The following is a 23,787-nucleotide window of genomic DNA, read 5'->3' on the forward strand; positions in this document are numbered from 1 at the left end:
TCACTTGCGCTCAGTGTGTTCAAGGTGCTGTTGCTGAATACTATAAGCCCAGCTATATAGAGGAAGCACATGGGAACAGCAGAGGTCTGGTCTGGAGCAGAAGTCAGTAAGCAGAACACAGTGGGTTGTGCCAGGTTTCCATGGTGACAAGGCTAAATAGTGAGGTCCTTAGAGCAGGTAAAATGTTCTCATGGACTGATTGAGGGGGAATTCTGACTCCAAGAAGTAAGGTCCTTTGAGAAGGGCCTTAGCTCAGCGGTAGAGCATCTCTTTTGGCTGCAGAGGGTCCCACACTCAATACCTGGCATCTCCAGGTTAGAGGGCTAAGAAAAGAATGCCAAGCACCTTAGAGAGCCACTGCCAGTCAGTATAGTCCATTTAGTCCAGTGTCTTGTTCTCATAGTGGCCAACCAGATGCCTATGGAAAGCCTGCAATTCTCCTCACTTGTGATTCCCAGCAACTGGTATTCAGAGGCATACTGCTGCCAACCGTGGAGACAGAACATAGACATCACTAGATGTTAGCCTGCTGGATGCTAGGCTTGATGCTTTACTGGGAAACTGCATTGATCAGCCTCTATAAAAGTCAACTTGGCGCTGCAACTGGAAATAATCTTGTTCTCCATGAATCTCTCCAACATCTAGTTAAAAAGAAGAACCTAAGAAGAGGCTGCTGGATCAGGTCAGTGCTCAGTCTATCTAGCCCAACATCCTTTTCTCATAGTGGCCATCTGGATGCCTCTCGCAAGCAGGACACAGGAGCAAGACCCTTCTCTCCAACCATGTTTTTCCAACAACTGGTATTCAGAAGCAATGCTGCCTCTGACAGTGGAGGCAGAGCATAACCATCATGGCTAGCAGCTATTGATAGCCTTATCCTTCATGAATTTGTCCAATTCTCTTAGAAGAACATCGTTATAAGAGCATCATTACTAAAGCTTAGACCAGCAAATAGAGAATACTCTGCAGGATCAAGTAAGCACTGGCAAGACAACTGGTAGGATGACTTCATAGGTTTTCCTCCCCCAGTCCCCATATTTTCTGCAACTAACCCTTGACTTTTCTTTCCTTCTTGCATCGCAATAAAAGTCACACCTTTGAGCTCTCTGGTAAAGATGTTGTTTCTGTTCCATCAGGTCTCTCTCTCTCTCTTTTTTTTTTTTGTCCAGTGCATTCATGGGAAGGGAGCCCTCCAACCATGGGAATGGATGTCAGAACCCCCCCACCTCACCCCCTTCATCCTCTCCAAATTAAATTGCGCACATCAGAAGGTTGACTTTGGCAAGCTTCATTGGTGACTGCAAAATTCCATTGTTAAAAACGAGGCAAGTGCACACGAAGCCAGAATGAAAGCAGCAGTCTTTTCCCGCCTTGAAAAGCTTAGCACAGACAAAAGCTGGAGGGTAGACAAGGAAAGGGATGGCTTGTGAAATCAAATTTATGGCTCCTAGGAAACCACAGCTATGGGTTTTTTCCCCTCTCATATTTTTCAAAGTATTTGTTCCAAAGTGGAAATAGGTTCCAAAGCTTTTCTCAAGCCGTCATCTTCTGCAGGTGTTCTCCAGTGTGTGTGTGTGTGCGTGCGCACACACACACACGCTAAAAATTAATAATGATGCTAATAATAATAATAACCTCTCTGTATTAGCCATTCTTGGTGATCGGAGCCAGAACAGTTATCAACAAGTAAGAAGAAAGGAAATGCTTGTTGCCAGCATTTCCAAGAACACACTGGGAGAGGAAAACTATGACCCAATGGTGCAGTTGATGCTATTAGTTCAGAGCCAGAATAAAAGAGGGTCAGAAAAACTGCTGCTTTGCTCAGAGGCATGTTTTTCTCCTAACTTATTTCCATATTATTGCATTTAAACCCCACATTTCCTCCAGTGAATTCAAGAGGGCATACCTAGCTCTCCCACTCTCTATAATATCCCAACAACCATGTGACAGCTCATCCTCAAAGCTGCGGAATTGCAGTTGTCCTATCAGCCGGTCCTTGGGTTTGCGGCTACTGTTGCTGAATGCCAGATCAGCTCTGAGTAAGACCTCTCTCATACATTATCTGATTATGGATGAGGAGGGTGAGTGAGACCTGGGTTGGTGAGTGGGGTGGAGTTGGTACTCAGGGCAGCATCAGGGCAGACTTGAGGTAGGGAGAGCTGCTTTGGTCTATAGAGCTTTCATTTCTCTCTCCAGGCTCTCTGTCCAGTTGGGGTTGGGGGGGGAATCTAGTGTGTGTGATCCTGGCATTCCAGAGCTGATAGAGCTGGTCTTGGAGGCGGTGTTTAATGTCTACATGAAACTGCCAAGTGGGGTCATCTGGAGCTTTGGAGTGCATTTTCAGCAATATGCTAATGACACACAGTTCTACTTCTCTTTTACATCTGCAGATGCTGCAGTGGATGTTCTGGACTGTTGTCTTGCCTTGGTAATGGACTAGATGAGAGTCAACAAACTAAAGCTCAATTCAGATAAGACAGACACGGTTAGTGGGTGATTCCCTCGACTGGATTGATGGGAGGTTGCCTGCTCTTGATGGGGTTGCACTCCCTCTGAAGTAGCGGGTACATAGCTTGGGGATTCATTAGTTCTGGATCCACTGCTGTCACTTGATGCTCAGGTGGCCTAAGTGGCACAGAGTGCCTTTCATCACCTTTGGCTGGTGGCCCAGCACCCCTGCCAAATCTGAACAGGGATAGCCTAACTTCTGTTGTCTATGCTCTGGTAACCTCTAGGTTTGATTGCTGCAACACTGCTGCAATATGTAGGGCTGCCTCTGACGATGGTTTGGAAACTTCAGCTGGTACAGAATTCAGCAACCGGGTTGCTCACTGGGGCAAGATGGTTTGAGCATATTTTCCAATCTCAAAGACGGTGCATTTTCTATATCCTCTTGCCTGTCCTGCAGTGTCATGCATGAAAGAAGCAGCAAGCAGTTTTCACAAACTTCTGAGAGAGAGAGGGAGGGGTGGGGGAGAGAATGATTTAGGCCAATGTTTCTCAGCAAATAGTTTCGTTAAATTTCCTACAGATGTTGCTGCAGCTCGGATGTGATTTACAGAGAGACAAGTCTGAAACAGTCTTAGAGTGACACTGGGAGGTTAACATTCCAAAATCTCTGCTTGGGTACTGGAATGGATGCCAGGATTGCGGGTAGTAGACTTTTCTTTTCTTTTAATTGATTGATGCAATGCCGTTCTAATCCAAAATTCTGACTCTGGGGATTAAATTCACACTTGGACTTCACAGCCCCTTGTCCATCGTGCTGAGGTCTCAATTAGCTGATGATGATCTCCAGAATGCAACCACATCAGATTTCATTCGCTGGGCTAATGCCAGTGCTCTGTAGCAACATCAGGCTCCCCTAGCTCACTCCCAAGACCAGGATATAACTCCAGGAGTGAGGGATCTGAATGTTAATAGAGGCATGGGGTAGGGGTAAAGATGCAGCCAAATGGGGGCAGGAAGTGGGATCCAAAGTGATTCACCAAGGACTTGGCAATCCAAGGGGTTCAAGTCAGGTTGCCATTTGCTCGGATTCAGTGGTAAAACATGGGTTTTCTCGAGGAAAGCAAAGGGACCCCACCCCACACCATTCGGACACAGAGATTTAAAGCACAAACCTGTGCCTGGAAAGCACAGTGCAACAGGAAGTCTGGATGAGCCCTTAAATGTAGTGGAAGATGCTGTCCCATTGCCAGTATTGGAGATTCAACTGCTAGTCTGGTTGGTTTATGTAGATGGAATGGGGTCCTGCCCTTTCTGTCAGGCAGCAAAATGTCTTCATTTGGCCCTGTTACTCTATGAATGTAATACAGCACAAACAACAAACGGGGAACTTGTTCGCCTATAGATATGTGGAATTAGAAGTCTTCCAGAGTAACAAGTAGATAAGTAGATGGTGTTCCTCTGTGAACAGCCACACACAGAAACAACCACTGAAATATCACCCAGCAAAGCATCATCCAACATCACTTGCTTTTGGTAAACATCCGTGTAACCTTTCCTTTCATGGCTTTGACTGGAGCACCTGTCTGACTAGAGTATCTCTCACTTACGGTCTTGGCCAACAAACAAGATGACTATTTATAGTGTTCATAATTTTTTTAAAAACCAAGCCATGTACCTTACCATGGCAACCACAGTGTCCATGCGCTACCTAAGAGACAAAAAGCTTTGCCTTGTAGGAACAAAACACACACAACACAAGTGATGTCAACTCCAGCTTTTGGAACAATTTGTTTTCTAGTTTCCAAGCACCCTGCATGCGCCCCCCCTCCACTTTCGCTCAATCATGGCACACTATTTATCTGTTCTCTCTGCAATAAACCTTTATTTTCCCCTTTTTAGTGTGTGTCTACAAGATCTTGAAAATGCAGCGGGGAAGCAGGCGTACACTTGGGACACAAATCAACCCAGTCTGATGTACCATTTCTGACATCAATAGGGGTTTTGTTTTTTAAAAAAACACAGGACTTTTGAAAAATAGGGTGGGAGCAAAAACAGCTTTGCTGAATGTGTGTTGGTAGCATTTTACATCCACTTTAGCATAACCAAAAGGAAATTGTGGGCATCACTACAAATCACGATGAAGTTGGGGGTGGGTGGGACAAAGGTCCCCCAAGGCAACATGTGTATGCAAGATTTTGTGCAGAGCAGTAGACCTGTGGAACACCTTCCCCTGACTTACTAAAGCCCAATTTGGAGGATCTTCTGGAACTTCCAGCTGGGTTTAGATGTTGCCTTTTGATGTTCAGTGCTTTGATAGTTTGTGTGCCCTGGGTGTGGGGCCCAGCTTTAGGCTGGTGGGGTCAACTTTGTTTTTTCCCAATAGAACCCCAAAATCCACCAGTGAAAGCCAGCTGCAAAATGGTGGCATGGGGGGAAGGAGCCAGCTTCTGACTGCACCTGACATGCCATACACTGAAATGTGTACAAATCACACTCAAGTTGCAGCAGATTGGGGATTCTAAATGCCAAATTTAGACAGAAGAAAAGGCATTTCACTCTTGCTATTGATAAACGAGTGGGAATTGGAAACCTTTGCTAATTTCCAGCAGATTATACAGTGAATTGCTTTAACAATATAGGAAGGGATCATTTCCCTTCTGCCCTGCATTGATCACATGCAGCACTGTTTCCGTTTTGCTGTAGTTCACCTTCCGTCAAAAACTACACTGTTTGTTTCACTGGCCACTGTACTAAAATATGTAACTTGCATAATTTATGTTATTAATCACATTAATTATGCAATTATATTGTCATTACGTTATTCCAGCCCATTCATTTAAGTGTGAACAAAACACTATGCTAGCGGGAACAAAATTCTTTTAGTTACACACTGTTTGCAGACTGAAAGCAGCAACAACAGCAGCAAATTCTGATTGTATTCACTGCATTGATTTCCATTCCAGACATGGGACAAATAAGCGAATTTGGGCAATTTCTGCTCCTATTTCCATTTTTGTTCAAATTCTTTGACATCCCTACCTTTAGATACCAATTTACCTTCTGCCCAGACCTGGCTTGCAGGATTGGCAGCCCCTGATGAGCATACCCACCCACTAGTTTCTCCAGTTCCATTGGCTAATTAAACAATTTATGGCCTTTTAAACTGTGATCAGGGTGGTGGTGGTAATATTTTTGTTTGTTACTATGGTATGTATTTTTGTGTTTTTATATTGTAAGACATCCTGTGAATCTCAGATGAAGGGCAGTATAGATATTTTAAGAACAACAACAACGCTTGACAGGACCACATTAGTAGGGACCGTGTGTGTGCTGAAGTGAAGAATAGAAGGCTTGAATCAACTTGCCTCCACTTCTTTTGGAAAGTATGGAGGAAACTATGCCCTGCCCCTAGCAAGGATGTGGGGTGCAGGGAAAACGTAATTGCATTTTTAATGAAGGCTGCAATGCTTCAAAATATCAGACAGATCCCAGCTGTGTTGTACCAGTTAAATGCTGCCAACAGATCCACGTTATAACCCCAATGAGAAGAGAACTGCTGTTATCTCTCACAGCAGAGTCCTATTATTGCCATGGGTCTAACTATGCTGGAAAGGAGCAGTTCCCTGGGATCTGGGATGGATTAGTCTGGATAGCATCCAGGGTGATGCCAGACCTCATCATGGGCTGACAGAGCCCTCATTGTGCTGAGAATGCAGATTTAAGCCAAGATTTGCAATACTGTTATTTTTTTGAGGGGAGAAATGGAGAGATAAAGGAGGGGATCTAATGAGAAAGAAAAGTGAGACGGATAATAATGTTAAGGAAGGCTGGGCATAGTAAGAGTAACATAAAGTAACTTGACAACATTTTCATGAGTGTGCTTTCTTTCTTTGTGGTGATTTTGATCTCCATTTTATCTCTTTTATGCTACAAAAAATGATATTTTCCCATGCCTGGGTTAAACGTCCCCCAAAAAGTTTTAGAACAAGTCTGTATAGAATATTTGAACAAAATCTGTAGGCTAAAATCGCTTAGTTTTCACCAGCCTTTACCTAGAGCACTTTCTGTTCTACATGGTGATTGGCTGAATTTGAGTCAGACTTGATTTTCACATTAAATCAAAAAGTGCTCTTCCAGCACACCCTGAAATCCTGGTTATTTCACTTGACCTGTTCATGTCTAAAGCAGGGTTGTGTATGTTCCAGACAAATGCAAATTGCACTACTCTACACCAATGCTATGATACCTTCCTGACTTGGATTCTGTACCTTATGCCACATATTGGAGATCTGTTTGTGTGTGTTCGCACGTGCGGATGCGTGCTCTGATGGAACTGTGAACTATACGCCATTGTAATCATAATCCTGAAAGGTTTTGGGTTTTTTAAAGCATTTGTTTGCTGGTCTTGAGTCCATCCTGCCTTGTGGCCTCTGAGTGTGGTCAAGCAAGGCCCAGAATGCATCTTTATCAGAGACAGCTGCTCAGCTGTGGGGGTGAGGGGTGGGGAGTCAGAAAGCTGATAGGAGCTGACAGAGGACAGGGGCAGTTATTCAGACCAAAGACTGGTGTAAACTATTGCTTACTTTATTTACTTTTAACATTTACTAATAATGTGTTTTTAACTTAATCGGTCTCCTCTTGAAGAACGTATTTTAACAGCCTTTGGCAAAAAAGCAACAGATCACTACTAAGTCCATCCTGCAGTAAACGCCAGTAACGTATGTCAGGTTTCCATCACACTTCTCAGATTTGGTCTTCTAAACAATCGGGAAAAAAGGAGCAAGGGGTCTGCAATGAAGAGCAGCTGTTTCTAGTCTCCAGAAAGTGTGCAAAGCATTCTGGGATATATGCGCTTGTGTGCGTGTGCATGCCTGTGAGAGAAAGCACCATCATATTACAGACAGATAAAACCAGGAGTGCTAAACCTAGCTTCTGTCAACCTTCTAACCAGTGTCCTTCCCAAATTAATCTCCTCTTTGGATAATATATTGATTGCTTAGACTTGCAGAATCTATTGCATACTTTTTGAAGGTTCTGTATGTACTGGAAAATGCTAAGAGATGGCATTGTACATCATTTGGTCTGTCAGTCTCTCTCTGTGTACTAAGATAAGAGAAACTAAGATACACACAGAGCGTCCGACCAACCACACAACCCTGCAATGCTATCTCTTAGTATTTTCCAGTACAATGTTGGATATATTATTTAAGGTTAGATTAAATTGCAAAAAACTGCAAAAGCAGATATTTAAAAGCAAAAGGCTAGCTATGCATCCCTAGTACATATGCCTGTTTCACTGATTAATTATTATCATAATCATCAGCATTTATTTATTAGATTTATACTCCAGATTCTGAATGCACCTAATGTTAATTAGCATCATATTAGTTTGTGTGTATTCATGGAAACCCGGACTAGACGTACTGATGGAGATGTGTGAATAAGCCTCTGAAAACATCAGCCCCAGGGAGGGGAGATCCAGACTTATGAATGCAGCACAGGGAGAACTCTTGATGACAATCACCCTCCCTGAGGCTGCTATTTTCCCCATTAGGAAAAACCTGTATGCTAAACGTTGACCCTTCCTACTCTCTTCCTCATCTTTTTCATGTGTGATCTATATTTGTATTTTGGATAGTCATTTGTCTTTTTTGCTATGCATTTGGACACATCTTAAAATACTGTAACCAAATTTTGCATGATGGTTCCTGAGATTAAGGAGCAGGTCCTCCTCTATGTTTGGGTACAACTGGATGCCATTTGGAATTATAGTGGCAGGCTGAACCTTTCAAAACTGCACTGATTTTAACCACCAATTTAAAAACTGCACTAGTTTTGTTTTGGTTTTTTTGTTTTGTTTTGTTTTGTTTCTTAGAATTCCTGAGCAAAGTTGGCTAGGATGATGCTCGTATACTATATGAAGTCTTTTGAACTAGGATGTCAAAGGCTGTCCTGAAAAATGCCAAAATGAGGGTGCACAACAGACCGCTTCACACACTATGAAGGCAAAGCTTGGCACACTAAATAGGGAGTTAGACAATCACATGTCCCTGATGAGCAGCATCTTATATAGCATACTGAACACATTTTTGAAGGGACAATTCTTATGTAGGCAAAATGGCACCACAAATGGAGGATATCAGCTGGTTTAGGGCAACCCCTATGTTTGCAGAAAAATTCTTTTTAAAAGAAGTTTAAAAGGGGGCCAACCCACACAAAACAGTTCAGTGAGGACTGAACATGATCTGTAGTATGGAAAGCTGACTGCTTGTTGGAGGGGAGGGGGAAACAGAGCACTGTGGAATGCAGAAGGGGAAATGGAATACACTTGATAGATGATACAGATGGTTGGAACCCTGGACAGTACCACTCCACACTGCAACATTGTGTTGCAAATCCCACATGTACCTATATAGAAAATTTATGTGTTAATAATCCCATGTTTGTCATATTTAAGTACACTATAATTTTTACTGTACGTAAAGCGATATGTAATTTGTATCATGGACATTTGTGTATGTGGAAGAAAAATCCAGAGTTTTCTGTTTTGTGAGATGACCATGGCCCCAGTTACAATGAACAAATAAATGACCAGAATATCACAGATTATATGACCTTGCCTTGTTATAAGCAATAAGTTTTGGCAGCTGCCTCTTCTCTGGACCTTTTGCCTGCCCCCAAATTCTTTGCAGCACCACGTTGTCACCCAGCCTCTATCATGTAGTTCTGTATTTGCTTTTTAACTATACTTTCTTCTCCGTAGATGTAACTGGTGTTTATAAGGCATTGGGACCACGAGGCACAATGGCTACGTTATTCCTCCACTGTCAGTGACAGTACGCCACTGAATACCACCTGATGGGAATGACGAGTGGGGAGAGTTGTTGTTGCACTCAGGTCCTGTTTGCGGGCTTCCGACAGGGGCATCTGACAGGCCACTGTGAGAATAGGATGCTGGATTAGATGGGCCTTTGGCCTGATCCAACACAGCTCTTCTTATGTTAAATTAACAGGAGCCACACAATATTAGCTGCCAGGAAGTTTTGAGTAAATCTGTATTGCTATCCATCAAGTTAATATATATCACCATTCATCTCTCTTAACTGCACTCCCTTCCTCACAAAACACTGGCAGCAGGGGGACAATGATAATGACAAACACAGATGTTATTGCTCACAACTTGTGGGCTGCCACAAGCACTTCAGGGTGGTGGAATAAACTCTTCCCTTGCCAAGTGTGGTTTGCTGTTTTACCAGTTATTCTTTTGTGTATGCTCATTGGTGTGGATTCATCGGGCTTCGTTTCTGCATTCTTTAATCCTACAGAAGCCCTGTAAAATTGGCATGTCTTTCATTGCTAAAAATCAAAATCTCTCAAACACAAAAGGAAATATGTATTTAGAGGTTGTGGATTAGTAAAAGACTGTCTTCTTGGGGGGAGACAGTGGTACCTTCAAACATGATACAACACAAGAAGGGCCCAGACCAAAATGCACCATTAACTCAGCATTCCTTTTCTCACAGTGGCCAACCAAATGCATATGGGAAGCCCACAAGCAGGACCTGAGCATAACAGCAACTCCCCCTATTTGTGATTCCCATCAAGTGGTATTCAGAGACTTCCTACACTGGAGATAGAACATAGCCAACATGGCTAGTAGCCATTGGAAGCCTTATCCTCCATGAATTTGTCTAATCCCTTGCTAGAGTCACCCAAGGTGGTAACCATCGTTACATTTTGTAGAAACACACTCCATAGTTAACTATGAACTGTGTGAAGTCTGTCCTGAAACTTCCAACATTCAGATTCACTGAATGGCCCCAAGTTCTAGTATTAATAAAGGAGGGGGAAAGTCTCCCTACTCATTTTTTCCCTACACCATGCATAATCTTACACATCTCTATCACATCCTCCCTTACTCACCATTTTTCTAAAAAGCCCCCAATGTTGTAACATTTCTTCATGGGCGACCAGCTCCAACCCCCTTGATCTTTTCAGTTTCCCTTTTCTGAACCTTTTCCAGCTGTAAGATATCCCTTTTTGAAGTGAAACAAGTAGAACCAGGGCTTTCCCCCCTAGTTGGAACTCAACGGAACTCAGTTCCAGCACCTCTCAGGTAGGTGCCACTCTAAGATAATGAGGGAGGCGCTCATGGTGAGTTTCAGCACCTCTTTTTTTCTAGAAAAATAGTACTGAGTAGAACTGTACACAGTTTTCCAAGTCATGCAGATCTGGAATACTGTTTACATTTGAGGCGCCTCACCTCAAAAAGGATACCCTGTCACTTTTTCACTGGAGATGCTTGGAAATTGAATCAGGGATATTTTTTGCATTTAAGGCAAACACTCTTACCACTAAGCCATGCCTCCTTTCATCATATGAGGCTGTCTTATTATGAGTCAGCCCATGGGCCCAGTATAGCCCATTCCATCTGATAGCAATGCTCCAGGGTCGCTGGCAAGGGTCTTTCTCAACCCTACAATGCAAGAACCTTTTAAACATGGGTTAACACACACACTGAAGTGATACAGTCCCAAAGGACTTCACTGTTGCATGCAGCTCAACTCGCACTTGGCTATCTTTGCCATGACGCACTGTTGAGTCTTGAACTGCTCATCCAACACGGCAGAGCACGTTGCGTCTCCAACACCGGCTGCTGCCAGACACAAATATGTTCCAAACAGATCTACTCACCATTCCTCCTCCACCATAATTGCTCAGATACATTTCTGGCCTGTTCAGCTGGGGCTTTATTTTTTGAATAATTAAACCAGTTTCAGATCCTCTTTCGATGATGACAGGAGACACTTTTCAAGATTGTTGGCAGTTTTCTGCTTGCCATCTTGTAGTGGGCGATTATTATTTTTTTAAAAAAGAAAAATGTACTGGGTGATCAAGAGTTCTTTTTTAAAGAGCAAAGCTATCTCTCTGCAAACATGCAATTAGGGCGCAAGTGCAGCAGTCATAAATGTAATCTGCGATGTACGTTTTTGGCTGTTGGTTGACCATCTGCTTTGCTGGGCTTTATGGTCCATGGTTATGTGACCAAACTGTTGCACACATGCATCAAATTTTTGTTGTTTTTGTTTTTCAAATGCACAACTTACATAATGGTAGAAAGTAGCAATTGGCTTGCAAGAATAAGAATCACTGGCCTATAGTAACATAGTATGAATTAACTACAGTTCATCTGAAAGAATATCCAATAGGACCAGAAGTTTTCTGTTTCTTTGCTTCGAATTTCTCATTTTATAGCCAGTTTTATGGGGATCAAATTTTAACTATTGGTGTTGAGGGTGGGGATATTATAGTAATAATCAATTGTCACAGCTATTAAGTGGAAATAGTTCACCTGTGTCCAGCTAGGCATAGTTGTGGTCACATCTTTAAATTTCTTTTCTTCAATTGACAACATCTTTTTTTGTTTCCTTTTCAGAACCTGCACTTTTGCCTCTCTTTGGCAAAACCCTCAAGAGCTTGAACGCAGGTGGGAGATGCTGGCCTAGGAATGGAGGTGAAGTCACTTCATGGACCATAATTACATACTCTCCTGAAATATATAAAGAAAAGCTGGGAATTAATGTGCAGGGATGGATTAACTGTTACACTATGTTTGCTGTAGAGTAGGACCCTGGAGTGCAATTACCTGGAAAACTACATAGAGACGATCATGCTTTTAAACTATGAATGAATTAGTCATCTCACACATAAGCAGCAAGTGTCACCTGTCTTTCTGTGGCCAATGACTATTGTAACAAGTTTCCATATCTGAACTTGCAAGCTATCATGCACAAGCTACCATACGCTCTAACTGGTTATTAAAAAGCAATACATTTTAATTTAAGAAATGTTACGTTGAGGATAGGACACACAACGCTTCTGCTGCTTTGCAACAATCTGTTCATTTTCAAATGTACAGGCTGAGAAACAAGCACTCAGGAGGCAGAACTAGTCTCGAAGCAAAACCATAGCTCTCCTGACAACCTAACCAGTTTTCTAGCAGTGCCTGAAAACTGCTTCCATTCAGCTCCCCTTTGCACATGCTCTGAGAGACAAGTTTAGATCCACTAACACTCTGCAGCAAAATTTGATTCAAGGTCTAGTTGAAAGGAGTGCTGCCTTCTTGGTTTAAATACGAAGGCTTACGAACAAAGGACCTTCAGGAAAGAAATTTGTTTGCCCCATTTATTGGCTGCAAAATGGCTGGAGAATTTCAAAGCAACAGGTATCATTACAATATAAAAGTGAATAAGGAATAAAAAGTGGTGGTGGGGGGAATGTTTTGTTGCCCTAGAAACAGCTCAGTTCCTGTTACCGCTCCTTTGTGACCCATTAATCTTCTACATATTTTGGTGCCAGAATATGTAAGAAAGCTCCTACAAACCTGGAATTTCACAGCATGTGGAAAATCCTTTCAATTGGAAAGGGTTACCTCCCTGGCCGATAACTGACAGAGGCCACTGCTGTTGCCAGGTCTCCTGAGGGCTATGACTTGAGAGCCCTTCTTTATAAAAGAGATCTCTAGCCTCCCCATTGCAGTCCTGTTGCCCGATTTCCAATGTGCTTTCCAAAATATGTTTAATACAGGTGGAGTCTGCAACAAACTACCACAGCACACTCCCATCCTTTAGCAGAAGTTGTTGCTGTTCAGTGTTCCAACCTGCCAATCTGGCCCTTCTCCTGGATACTTTAAGCTTGAAGGACAGGGGTGGGGATCATTAGGCACAAGGGCCAAATGCGACACTCCAGGCCTCTCTATTTGGCCCTTAGAACTCTCCACTAGTCACATCACTTCTCCACAGTCCACACCCCTCACTGGCTGTGCATCACATCCTCAGTGGGTGTTTTCGCCTGGCTGCAATGTGTCCTTGAACTCTGATAATGCATCTTGCTTGTTTAGATGGAGGAGAGAGATAGGTGTGTGTGTATGAGTGTGTCCCGATAGTAGCCTACTGTAAGAGGAAAATTAAATTAGTTCCTCTACCCACTTCCAGCTCTAAACTTCTATGATTCTATGACATAGAGAAGTCTGGAGGGAGGTACCAGCTGGGCAACTCCCAAGGGAAGAAAGGTCTGAGGCAGTGGATTGGTGTTGGGATGACTGAGTGGTCAGAGGGAGAAGAGGGGGGAGATTGGGAGGAGGAGGAGGTGTCGGAAGCTGAAGCGGTAACAAGGCTTAGTGAGCAGCAGGAGGCTGTTGCAGACAGCTGCCTAGAAGCGGAGGTAGAAGCAGAGGCTGGAGAAGAGGGGGGCAGGCAAGAGGCAGATATCAGACAGGGTGCTGAAGAAGCCAGGGTGTCCTCCCCTCCTGCTGCAACCAGCTCCCCCCCCCATGCCCTGGTCTCCCAGAACCCCAAGTGGTATGAAGAGGGAAGGGCAAAGACAAACAAGACGAAGAAGTCTCAGGCTGCTTGAGAAGGACCCTGGGCAGGAGGAGACTTAGAGAGCTGTGGGAAGGCAAGGTCCTTCAGTCCTCGCAACTGCCTCATTGGGGCAAGACCTACTGGGATGAGTCACTGTGTTTGCTAAGCCTGAGCTGTTTTGTTCCTTTGAATAAATAGTTAACTTCACTGACACCTTGCTGTGAGTTTTTGCTGCCCTGCTCCCGACTCCTGCTTTGACATCCCGCCCTGCACTACTGGGTGGTAGCCTGATCCAATATGGACCACAACAGCAGAACCAAGACCATATAAACATATGGGTTTTAAAAAATTAAGAACTGTGTTGCCGAATGCATGTTAGGGTTAAAGTTAGGTCCCTGGTCTGAAAAGGTTTAAGACTACTGCTCTAAGCTACGCCAGCTCTTAGAACAGCTTTTTTTAAATGTTAAGAGATTACATAATGTTAATATACCACCCTGTTAATGCTATGTTATTCACATGACAGCATTGTTCATTTGGTCTCCAGCAGCCTATATAGGCCATTCTGTTGAAGTCACACTAGGATGAAAACTGCCAGGTGCTTTGTCAAATAAAGCTTACAGGTCTTAGAAAGTGCTGCCAGCAGCTTGGGGGGGGGGGGAGGAGGAACGATAACCCTGGCGATATCAATGGCTGTTCTGCTGAGGGCTGTCAAAGCATTTTACAAATGGCTTAAAGTACGGGGCGAAGCAGAGCTCAAATAGGGCTTCCTCTGGTGTGAAATGCAACATTACAGAAGGTTCTCCAGCCTGGCAGTAAAGAATACTGCACGCAATCCGTATTACATGGGGATTAAAAGGAAGGAATATGTTATTCCAAGAGCTGGACGGGGGCCAGGACACCTGGGCTAGGAGCCCCCTAACTCGGAGGGAAAATATGTAATGAGATTTTGTCTTATTTTAGATGAGAGTTAACACCTCTGCAACTGTAGCAACAGTCAGAAATGCAGGAACAGGGCAAGGGACTGTACTGTCCAAGACAGGACGGTGGCTCTGTTGCAGTCTCCCTCATTCGCTTCGTGATGGTGGTAGCACTGCTGTCCTCCTTCTCCCCCTCCCTCTGCTGCCCCTCATTCCTCCTCTGTCTCCCCCCATCGTACTTAAAAACAACAACAACCTTATGTTCTATGCTTTGGTAACCTCTTGGCTAGATTACTGCAATACGTTGCATGTGGGGCTGCTTCTGAAGATGGTTCAGAAACTACAGCTGGTGCAAAATTCAGCTGCCAGATTGCTCTCCATGGTTTGAGCATATAGCATCAATCCCGGCCCAACTGCACTGGCTGCCAATCAGTTTCTGGACCCAATTCAAAGTGTTGGTTTTGTACTATAAAGCCTTGAATGGTTCGATACCTCAACAATTGCCTCTCCCCATATGTGCTGGTCCGAACCCTGCAATCATCATCTGAAGCCTTTCTTCGTGTGCCTCCTCCGCAAGCGGTCTGGAGAACAGCAACACAAGAACGGGCCTTTTCTGTGGTGGCTCCCTGTTTGTGAAATGCTCGTCCCATAGAAGATTACCTGGTGCCATCATTATACATCTTAAGATACCCAGCAAAAATATTCATCTATAGCCAGGCCTTTGACTAATTAAAGCATCTACGGCCTTTCAAACTGGGTTTGTGTGTGTTAATTTTGTTTGTTTGTTGCTATGCTATGTATTTTTGTGTTTTTATATTGCAAACCACCCTGTGATCCTTGGATGAAGAGTGGCATAGAAATAAAAAATAAAAGAATATTAATAAATATGTGCCTATTATATTATGTTTTATACTGCCTGTTATAGAGGCATTTTGGACTGTTACATAGTTTGCATCTCCATACTGAGGGGGTGGAGTAAAATTAGCACTGCCCCATCTAAAGAGGGTTTATTACAGAGTGAATGCTTTGGACTGTATCCAATGTTAGTCATGCAATTCATGGACATGACTCTTGGATCCACCAGGGGCCTTCCTGTGTTCAGTATTGTGGGCTCAATTTTATGGAACTCCCTTCCCGTTAAAGTCAGACATGCCCCTCCCTGTTCAACTTCCAGTGCCTATTGAAGCATTTTAATAGAAGTCTTATTGTTATAGTTTTGTTAACCTTTACCTTTACCTTTTCTGTATTGTTTTTTTTCTGCACACCACTTAAGAGACTATTGTAGTTAAGCAGTATATAAATTGTTTAAGCAATTAAATCAACTCATTTCAATGGGCCTACTCTAAGTAGGACTTAAATGGATGCAGTGCTTTATGGCTGCAGTCTGCTGCCTATTGAAGTCAATGCACTACCATTGAGTTTTACTGGAACTGGGTCACATTGATGAGAATCTATCTGCAGAAACACAGTCAGGTGTATGGGAGGTTTTTGCCACTTTTTCTCTCTGTTTAATTCCTAACTGCAATGTAATTATTACTTCAGTAAACATTTCCGATTGTCTAATTACTATAAATGTTCAAGCTTTTAGAAGCTAACAGGCCTAACAAGAACATCATGAAAAAGAATAGCGCAACCCTGAATTCCATGTAAACATTAGAGTGTCAAAGCCTTCATGTCCCTCCATCTCTTGGGTAGTAAGACTAGAAGGGACAGATGAATCTGTCAATTTCAATTTGTCTAAGTTTGTCATTTTTCCAGTTTTAAGTTCAGCTCTTCACATTTCTGCATCAATTTGAGAATTACTATTTTTAAGTCATCCTGAAAATTCACCAGCATTCTAGTGCAAATTTTTCTTATATACAGCTTTGTTTGCCATTTCATCTTGATATGCAATTTTTACAAAAAGGTTTCCCTAATACTATGTATTTTTGCTAAAGTAGGTACTTTTATTGTCTGCTTTCTCATACTATATACATATTTGTGCACATTATGCGGTTTGAGAACTGCGTCACAAAATTCAGAGAAGCACAAATTTCCAATCATACCTGTGTTTTCGGTTCAAATATTTTTATGCATTTATTTATGTATTTATTTATAATAAATAAACAAAAATAAAAATATGTACCCCACTCCTGAGACCATTCCATTATAACTATCCAACCTCCCAAAATTTTAACACCTCTTGTGATGGTTTGACCCCTTTCTGTTAACAGTACAAATTCGACAAATACCTTCCATATCTCTTCAAAATAATTTCTCCTGTATATTCCCTGATTTACCTTAATAGCACATGTTAATTTATCATTAACAGCTATATCCCACACCTCTTTATACCATTCTTCCATTTTATATTCACCTTGCCTCTTCCACTCCCTAGCTACAATAGCTAGTGCAGCTGTCAATAATTCTGTGAGCAAGTCCTTCGTAGCCTGCAAACTTTCCACCCCATCATAAACAATGCTACCTCTGGACTTTAAGTCAACTTTAACCCTGTGATTTCTGTTATCTCCTTAAACACCCTTTGTCAAAAAGTTTGCACGTATTCTCCCATATTTCCCCCTAGCTTTGACTATTTATCTGCCCTATGGTCTCCTTCCTCCCCACCTATTTTAATTGATCTTGTTGATCTTCCATTTCTACTAATATTTTATAAATTTCCCTGGTTTCCCCTTTTATAACTGTATTTTCTTCTTTATCTCCCCTTTTTATTATCATTTTTTCAAATTTTGTATATTCTTTGCATTTATTTTCCCATAACCACTTATTTGTCCATTGCATCAGTTGTAGACTGTTAAACCAAGTTATTTTACCTCCTGTTAGAGCTTCTCTTATTTGTTATTTGCTTCTCATTTTCTCCACTCATTCCTTTATTTTAAGTATTTTCTTCTTTCGCTTCTTTTTTCAATTTCCTTTTTAAAATTTACTGGGAAATCTTCTAGCATCACCAACAGAGCTGGTGGGGAATTTACTGGTATATTTTTCCTTTATGTTTTGCCCATATCTCAATGATGTTCCTTAATAAGGTATTTTGTTCACGTGTATTTTTTTTTTTTTGGGGGGGGGGGAATGCAGATTAGATAGGTTTGAATTAAAAATCTGAACTGAATTTTTCTCCCATCCCTAGAGAGAGAAATTGTATGTTGCTGCCACAGGGTCAATCATCAACAACGTTGTTTTTCCATCAGAGATTTTTTCTTTCTTTTGCCATGGTATGAATTGGAAAAAACAGAGAAGTGAGCTCAGGAATGTATCCCCCCCCCTCCCAATTCCTGTGTTAAAGGAGCTATGAGATCATTCCTGATTGTATTAAGAGATTGCTTCCACATATCCATTTGAACAATCCATTATTTCCCCCTTAATTACTTACATGCACAGATCTACTCTGATATTTTCTTTTGTTGGCCACCTTCCTGATGCCCATAAATAGTCTCAAAAAATACCTACTCAGAACTAACAATATGTAACCTGAGGGGGCCTCAGAGGTTTCTCAGGTCTTATCCCTCCAGAATTCCTTGCTGTGAGCAAGAGGCATCCAACATTAAGCCTCTATAATATAACAAACCGGTTTCGAAGTGGTTTAATTGTCAGTGCTTCTGCTAAGGAACAGTACTTATAGAAAGGTATTGAGAAGTATGTGTGGGTAGCTTTAAATTTGCAGACATGTCCTCAGTGGTTCCCCTGCCCCCTCAATCTTTTGTTGGCCTTGTGGGGGAAGGAAATCCATTTGCTCATGCTGTTCAATCCCCAGCGAGCACACAGTACCTTAAGGGAACCACCTAAGATTCTGCCAAATAGAAGATGTCAATCACAAAGAGTATAACATTTGAGAAGCAAGTTTGGGCATTCAGCTTATATGGAAGACATTCCTCAGAGCTGAGAGAGAGAGAGAGAGAGAGAACCAGGCCAGATGGTTTCATTCCCTACAATCTAAACTTGTGTGGAGCTGAAAGGCAATAGGTGTAGCCCATGAAAACCATATGAGTCAGTGTGGTGTAATGGTTAGAGTATCAGACTAATATCTGGGAGACCGAGGTTCATATCCTCACTCGACTGTGAGGCTTACTGGGTGACTTTAAGCTAGTCACTGCTTCTCAGCCTCTCATAGGGTTGTTGTAGGGATTAAATGTGGAAAGGGGAACCATGTTTTCCACCTCCTAGCTCCTTGGGGGGGGGGAGTGGGATACAAATGCAGTAAATAAAGAATAAATAAATTTCCTTGCCAGTGCTGCATATTCATTAAGCCCTTGGATTGGTCTCAACCACCACCAAAAACCTTATCTCGAATATGCGGTAGTAGAAGGAGCCATATACAAGCCCCTCTGAAACATTTGTGGGCAACAGTCAGGCAAAAGTGAAAAAAACTCATGGTCATTCCATAAAAGAGCTTAAGAAATTGTGAACTGGCATCTGGGCAGATAGCCCCTTCATTCATTATTCTAAGATGTTGCACATACTATTTGCTAAGAGAAGGGGGGGGGGGAATCTACATTTTGTACCAAGAAACAAAAGAGGTGAATTCTGTGACCTGAAAAATTATGCGACGTGGCGTGTGTATGTTTGCATACAATTTGCATAGTTTATTTAGCTTCTGCTAACCACAGGGTTTGCAGGCTTGCTCACAAGGAATTGTATGTGAATTGAACCTATGCCTCTTGACTGATGGAGAACCAGCTCATCCCTCTTTTCGGCTTCTGATATTTCACCAGGCATAGCCTACCCACCTTTGCAGGTGTAAAAGGCTAGAAAGTTGTTGTTGTTGATGATTATGATACTCCCCTCCTCTTTCTTTCTTCAGTGACAAGCATGGAATAAGTGATTCCAGGCAGGGTCACTATTAACTCTGCTGAGAAGCCACTGACATCAGGCTCCTCACTCCATTACCTGCCACCCAGAAGCAATCATTACATTGAATTAGCAGAAGAAGCAAAGGAAAGCAGGGCTTTCCTTCAGCTGAGAGACTAGCAATTTTCTGGCTCCTCCTTTCCTTGAATTGCTTCCCATTACAACTGCTGTTATAAGAATTTTGCTGTTAAGAACCATTACCATTGCCATTCCTCCCCCCTCCCCATTCTTTTTTCTTTTTGTGTCATGTCTTCCAGATTGTAAGCCTAAAGACAGGGGTTGTAGTGCTGACCCTTGTAAGCTACTTTGGGAGCACTGGGGGGGGGGGTGAAGCTTGTGCGTGTGTTTCTCTCAATCCTTCAAATAAATATTCAGTGATCTAAATAAAAATAAAATGAATGAATGAATGAAAACACAGGATAATCCCCTTGGCCCAAATAAGAATACAAGGAGAACTCTGCTGAATCAGATCAAGGGTCCCTCTGCCCCAGCCTCCTCTTTTCAGTCCTAATACTTCTGGGAAGCCCATAAACATGGAATGAAAGCAGCCCCCCACTTGCCAAACACTGCTTGACCCCCCCAGCAGCTTCAATTCAAAGCCAGACTGCCTCTGTATATGAAGGTTCCATTTAGCTGCCATGGAAAAATAGTGGTTGATACCTCCACCTTCCATACATTTACCTAACAACCTTTTTTTGACATTATAGTAACAGTTTGCTGGATCAGACTGAGGCTCCATCTACTCTGGCTTCCTGTTTGCAGCAATGGCTGGCCATGTGGCTTCTGGGAAGTCTAAAAGCAGGGCACGAAGGCAACAGGTGCTATTTAGTGGTTTACTGCCTCGGAACATGGGATGGTTCCATTAAGCTCTCCTGATTAAAAGACATTTCTACCAATCTCCCATGCATGGTCTTTTTCTCTTATATGGCCAAACCTGCTCCAGGAACAAGAGCCGGGACAGAAAGATAATAATAGGAAAAAAACCTCCCCACCAGCTCACTTATCATGTGCGTATGTGTGAGCTGTTCCGCCCCACACTTTGAGAAGGTTGCAGTTAGGATTTTGTGTACACGAGCCTTCCTCTCTCTCGCTTCCCCTCCCATCTGTTCCAAAAACAGGCTGACATTTAAAAAACAGGGAGAAAAGAACGTCATGTTGCAGCTATCAATATGGAATCTGGGCTCAGCGTCTATATAGGAACCAGCACTCGCAAAAGCAGGACAATATGACTTTTTAAAAACACTTGCCAAGATCAGTGCAAGGGACAAAAAGCAAAGCACTGTATGTCGCATATAACATGCTAGAAGAACAAGGCTCCAAGTGCATGAACAAGTTTGGGCAGAATCTGTGCAGGATTGACTCTGTTTTTCTGATGTGTTGTTCCCCCTCCCCTTGCAAGCAGAATATCATCAGCCAGCTCCAGTACCATTCTTGCCTTACTCAGCCACTTGTTACCACAGTAGTATTGCTGGCAGGGCAGCTAACATGATTTTTCTGGGCACCTTGGGGGAGAGAAAAGAATGGCTGAAGGCTATTCTAACATTCTCTTTTACTGCTCAGGAAGACTATTCTCATACAAAATTGTTATACAAAAATCCTGCTGGTTGTTTCTGGCTAATGTTGCTTGCCTGGTTTTCTCTCTACAGCTACCACCAGAAATATTTGGTGGCCAAGTGCCCTTTACTTTACAGGCACAGAGCAAGGACACTCTTCTGGCTAGCCTGCTGCCCTTACTAATCCTCTGAACAGGCTGCTGTCTGGCTTCTCATCTACCATCTTCAAAATGTGCTTAATTAGTTAAAAGTTAACGGCCTTAACTTTGGTTACCATTTTGCACTCAGAACATGACTTTAGATAATATGTGGAAATTCTACCTGTGGCACTGCACCCTATAGAATACCTAGGGCAATGACCCCAAAACAGGCATTTTCTGCTATTGCCCCTGTATAGTGCAATGCCCTTCCTTATAAATGCTTTTAAATAAATATTGCAAGTCAGAGGCAGTAGGCAAAGACACTCTCTTGTTTACAAGATATGTGGCTGCAATCCTAAACCCACTGATCTGGGAGTAAGCCTCATTGACTTCATTAGGACTTGCCGTACTTCTCAGTAGACAAGATTAGGACTACACAGTAGAATAGGAAGCTCAAAGCCATTTCAGAGGTACCCAAGCTGTTTATGCTTGCTTATGAGAACCCAGTCTTGGCTTATAAACTTTGGATATGGAAGCCCTAGGAATTTCCAAATCAAAGTCCACCTTGCAGTTTCTTTGAACTCTTTCCCATACTGCTTGGCTTACTTATTGGTGTTGCAGGGACTGGGAAGTTAAAAGGCTCCCATAACCTTCCTTACAATTGGATCAAACAGGAAAAATAATGTTACAGCTAGCACCCACTAAACAAACAGCAATTCAGGAATGGAGGGAATCACGATTCTTAACAGAGGAGCCTAAATTGTCATGGAATGATGAATGAATCACCTTGCGAAGACACTGAAATAAAGATGCTTTGAAACAAAAACCCCTCAGGACCATTCAAGTGCAGAACTGATGAAAACAAGTTTTTCACCCTTGCATCATCCTGACCTCTGTGACTTTGCTCCTGAAATTAACAACTTTTTTTTGAGGGGGGAGCAATGATTTGCACAAAATATGGAAGAGACGAGAGAACGTGAGAATGAGAAATTATACCTGGTGGTGCTGCAGTGATTTTCTGATGATCATGGCTTGCTCTAGAACCCTTCCATCCTTCAGCTTCCCCTTCAGACCTGCAGATGATGATGGAGAAAAAGTGAGGTGATGGTGTCTCAGCTGTGCTGCCAATAGCCAACTGCTTATCAACTACACTGTATACTGTGGCACATAGGCTTGCCATACGTCCGGAAAATTCCAGACATGCCAGGAAATCGGACGCCTAAAGCAGTATCGGGGGGGGGGGGGGGGTAGAATTTTAAGAGATGTCAGGAATTTTCAGGACATATGGCAACCTGTTTTCTTTTTTTCTTTCTGTTTTTCTGCACCCAGGTGGCAGTGCAGTAGCGGAGTTAGCTGGAGGTGGGCAGGGAGGTCTGCACTGGGCACCACTTTCTTTTGGGATGGTGTAGCATATTATTTAACTATTTCGCAATATATGCCGCCCATCATGCTTCCATCTCCAAGTATGCAGAGGCCTCTGCTTGTCTGCGGGTCCCCAGGTCCGCTGCATGTGTCTGGAGCGCAGGTCAGTGGGGAGCAGGCGGGGAACAGCGAAAGCATGAAGCGCTTATGCCTCCCTCACAATCCCACCTGTCCAGTCCCAGCATTTCAAGTAATAGCGCTAGCTAGGACTCTGTTGCCATACAGCTCGGCAGCTGCCATTTGAGGCCTGTCCAGCAACAGAACCTGCGGTGTAGGATCATGAGCAGTAGCAGGTGAGTGGCTGCCCGGCTTTCCCTGGCTTGTAGCCGGTGGTGGCTACCGGACATCCCACCCACGCAGTGGCAGAGCTTCATGCACCAGCACCGGGCGGGCGGAGAGCAGGCAGCAGCGGGGATGGCACACATCCTGGGAGCATGGCACGCTGCCCGTAGGGAGGTGGCACGTGTCCTGGGGGGCATGGCACACCGCCCACAGGGGCATGGCGTGCATCCTGGGGGCGTGATGTGCTGCCCGTAGGGGTGTGGCACCCAGTGTGGGCGTGGGGGGGGGGTCAGGCAAGATGGCACCCCGCCGGGATTGAGCTGCCAGGGGTGGTGCACTCCCCCCACACGCCTCTTCCTCTGCCAGTGCACCCACACATTCTTCCTCTCTGCTTGCACACAGGCCAGGGTCAGGGACGAGACAGCCTGGCAGTCAGCCTGATGATCAGCTGATTGTTGGGATTGCACAGATCGAAGAGTGCTATGCAGAAGGGTTTGCAGGTGTTTTCCATCAGCTGATTGGCAGTGCCCTGCAAACCCTTTTATGAGTTTTAAGTAATTAATCTCATAATGTGAAGGAAGAATGGAAAAGACAGAATGGTTCACCTGACTGATTAACTGGTATACATGCAAGAACATAAAAACAGCCTGTTGGATCAAGCCAAAGGGACGCCATCTAGTCCAGCATCCCATTCTCACATTTGCAGTCAGATGCCTTTATGGGAAGCCCACAAGCAGGACCTGAGCGCAACAGCACTCTCTCATCTTGTGGTTGCTAGCAACTGGTGTTCAGAAGCATACTGCCTCCGATGGCACAG

The 23,787-nt window shown here is 43.4% G+C and overlaps 2 protein-coding genes across 8 annotated transcripts in view; both read right to left on the reverse strand.

The window, feature by feature from the left end:
- LOC310683927 (uncharacterized protein) overlaps positions 1-11,181 on the reverse strand; it is a 133,414-nt gene extending 122,233 nt beyond the window's left edge. Inside the window, exon 1 of the mRNA XM_083454405.1 lies at positions 11,146-11,181. Within this exon, the coding sequence (XP_083310531.1) occupies positions 11,146-11,178 (33 nt within the window). The 5' untranslated portion in view covers positions 11,179-11,181. The remainder of the gene's footprint in view (positions 1-11,145) is intronic.
- Positions 1-23,787, reverse strand: part of MORN1 (MORN repeat containing 1) — a 121,510-nt gene that overhangs the window by 5,981 nt on the left and 91,742 nt on the right. The window contains exons 13-15 of one of the 7 annotated variants that reach the window (XM_083453993.1): positions 22,263-22,339; positions 11,804-12,001; positions 7,020-7,322 (exon numbers count right to left, since the gene is read on the reverse strand). In XM_083453993.1, the coding sequence (XP_083310119.1) occupies positions 11,853-12,001; positions 22,263-22,339 (226 nt within the window). In that variant the 3' untranslated portion in view covers positions 7,020-7,322; positions 11,804-11,852. Of the gene's footprint in view, positions 1-7,019; positions 8,860-11,183; positions 12,002-19,859; positions 19,953-22,262; positions 22,340-23,787 lie in introns of those variants that run through there. The other 6 variants (XM_083453997.1, XM_083453995.1, XM_083453996.1 and 3 more) reach the window with 6 other exon arrangements.

This window comes from Podarcis tiliguerta, assembly GCF_965153285.1.
Source record: "Podarcis tiliguerta genome assembly, chromosome: 8".
Classification (NCBI taxonomy): Eukaryota; Metazoa; Chordata; class Lepidosauria; order Squamata; family Lacertidae; genus Podarcis; species Podarcis tiliguerta.